The following is a 328-nucleotide window of genomic DNA, read 5'->3' as shown; positions in this document are numbered from 1 at the left end:
GCTGCTGCTGCTGCTGCAGACCTCGCTGGTTCTTCTCGCTGTCCCTCTCCCGGGGACACAGCAGCATCAGGCAGCGCAACGGGTACTGGGGGGCCCCCCTCAGCTGTACCCTTTTCTGTTTCGGGGGCCCCCAGCTCAGCTGACGCAGAGATAGCTCAACTCAACGCAACCTACTGGAATGAACCCCCACCCACCCCAGACTTTCCTGCGCCTGGGGGGGGGCCCCCCGCTGGGGGCCCCGAGGGGGCCCCCATAGGAGGTACCCCTGAGGGGCCCCTACAGCTGCCTCTACCCGCCATACAACACCGCGCTACACCCTCTGCATGCA

General features: G+C 66.5%; 1 protein-coding gene across 1 annotated transcript in view; it reads right to left on the bottom strand.

Annotated features, from left to right (window-relative positions):
* EMH_0029280 (uncharacterized protein) overlaps positions 1–254 on the bottom strand; it is a gene marked incomplete at both ends in the record, with an annotated part of 1171 nt that extends 917 nt beyond the window's left edge. Inside the window, one exon of the mRNA XM_013494266.1 lies at positions 191–254. Within this exon, the coding sequence (XP_013349720.1) occupies positions 191–254 (64 nt within the window). The remainder of the gene's footprint in view (positions 1–190) is intronic.
* Positions 255–328: the final 74 nt, after the last annotated feature.

The sequence above is a fragment of the Eimeria mitis genome, genomic scaffold (genome assembly GCF_000499745.2).
Source record: "Eimeria mitis Houghton genomic scaffold, Emh_scaff1094, whole genome shotgun sequence".
Classification (NCBI taxonomy): domain Eukaryota; phylum Apicomplexa; class Conoidasida; order Eucoccidiorida; family Eimeriidae; genus Eimeria; species Eimeria mitis.
Note: the sequence above shows the minus strand (reverse complement) of the source record. Positions and strands in the feature narration are given on the sequence as shown.